Here is an 886-nt window from a genome sequence, read left to right as displayed (position 1 = left end):
GCGGGCGGGCGTGTGCGGGCCGCCCGGCCTTGAACCGAAGCCCCTCCGTCTCGGGCTGCGCCCCCTCCCCACGCCCCGAACGACTACCCCGCCATTGTCCTTGTGCTGCGGATGCTGCCTCCGGGACGCCGCTCCCCTTTCCCCCGCCCCTCCCGCAGTCTGGGCCCAAAGAAAGGGCGCGAAAGGCGCGCGCCCCGCGCGGGCGCACGCACCGACCGCCGCCCTCCGCCGCACACTGCAGCATTTCGCGCTCTGGCGCCGCGCCCGCCCCTCCGGCCTCATTTGCATATCCCACGATCGTGGCCAATCAGGGAGCGTCTCTCCCGAAGCGGATGGCTTTTGCCTGAGAGGAAAGGGAGTGGCTGGCGGCGCATGCGCCGCGGTGGCAGCCTGGAACCGAGGCTTTTATTGCTGTAGTTTATTTCCACCCCCTTCCCTCCCGTTCTCTCTCCCTCCCTCTCTCTCTTTTTCCGCCCTAGCTAGGGCTGTGTTGGAGGAGAGGAAGAAAGGGAGCCCGCGGGCTGCGTTTGTCCCTGACGCTCTGAGCTCTGCGAGCCGCCAGGCCGGCCCTGCACACACACAATCAGAGCCTCTCCGGCAATCGCGTTTGCTCCTTGAGGCTGCCCTCTGCAAATTAATTTTTTTCCCAGGAGAGACATGTCTTATCAGGGGAAGAAAAACATCCCACGCATCACGGTGAGTTCCGGGGCGCGGGGAGCCCGCGCGGGCCCGCAGCCTTGCGGGGCTCCGGACAGCTAACGAGCTTGCCTTTTGTGATTTTTGGGAACCCGACTTTCGTTTCATCTTTCTCCTTTCCTTTTCTATTCTGTGCGTTGCCAAGGAAGCCGGTGAGGGCGGCGGCAGCGCCCCCCTCCCGGGGCGCCGG

At 65.3% G+C, this 886-nt stretch overlaps 1 protein-coding gene across 2 annotated transcripts in view; it reads left to right on the top strand.

Moving 5' to 3' along the window:
• The window catches only part of Dpysl2 (dihydropyrimidinase-like 2), a 77,775-nt gene that overhangs the window by 23,952 nt on the left and 52,937 nt on the right, over positions 1-886 (top strand). The window contains exon 1 of one of the 2 annotated variants that reach the window (XM_013034448.1): positions 410-696. The exons of the other annotated variant lie outside the window; for it this stretch is intronic. Coding sequence (XP_012889902.1) covers positions 658-696 — 39 coding nt within the window. The 5' untranslated portion in view covers positions 410-657. Of the gene's footprint in view, positions 1-409; positions 697-886 lie in introns of those variants that run through there. 2 annotated transcript variants of the gene reach the window in all.

Source organism: Dipodomys ordii, unplaced genomic scaffold, assembly GCF_000151885.1.
Source record: "Dipodomys ordii isolate 6190 unplaced genomic scaffold, Dord_2.0 Scaffold189, whole genome shotgun sequence".
NCBI lineage: Eukaryota > Metazoa > Chordata > Mammalia > Rodentia > Heteromyidae > Dipodomys > Dipodomys ordii.
Note: the sequence above shows the minus strand (reverse complement) of the source record. Positions and strands in the feature narration are given on the sequence as shown.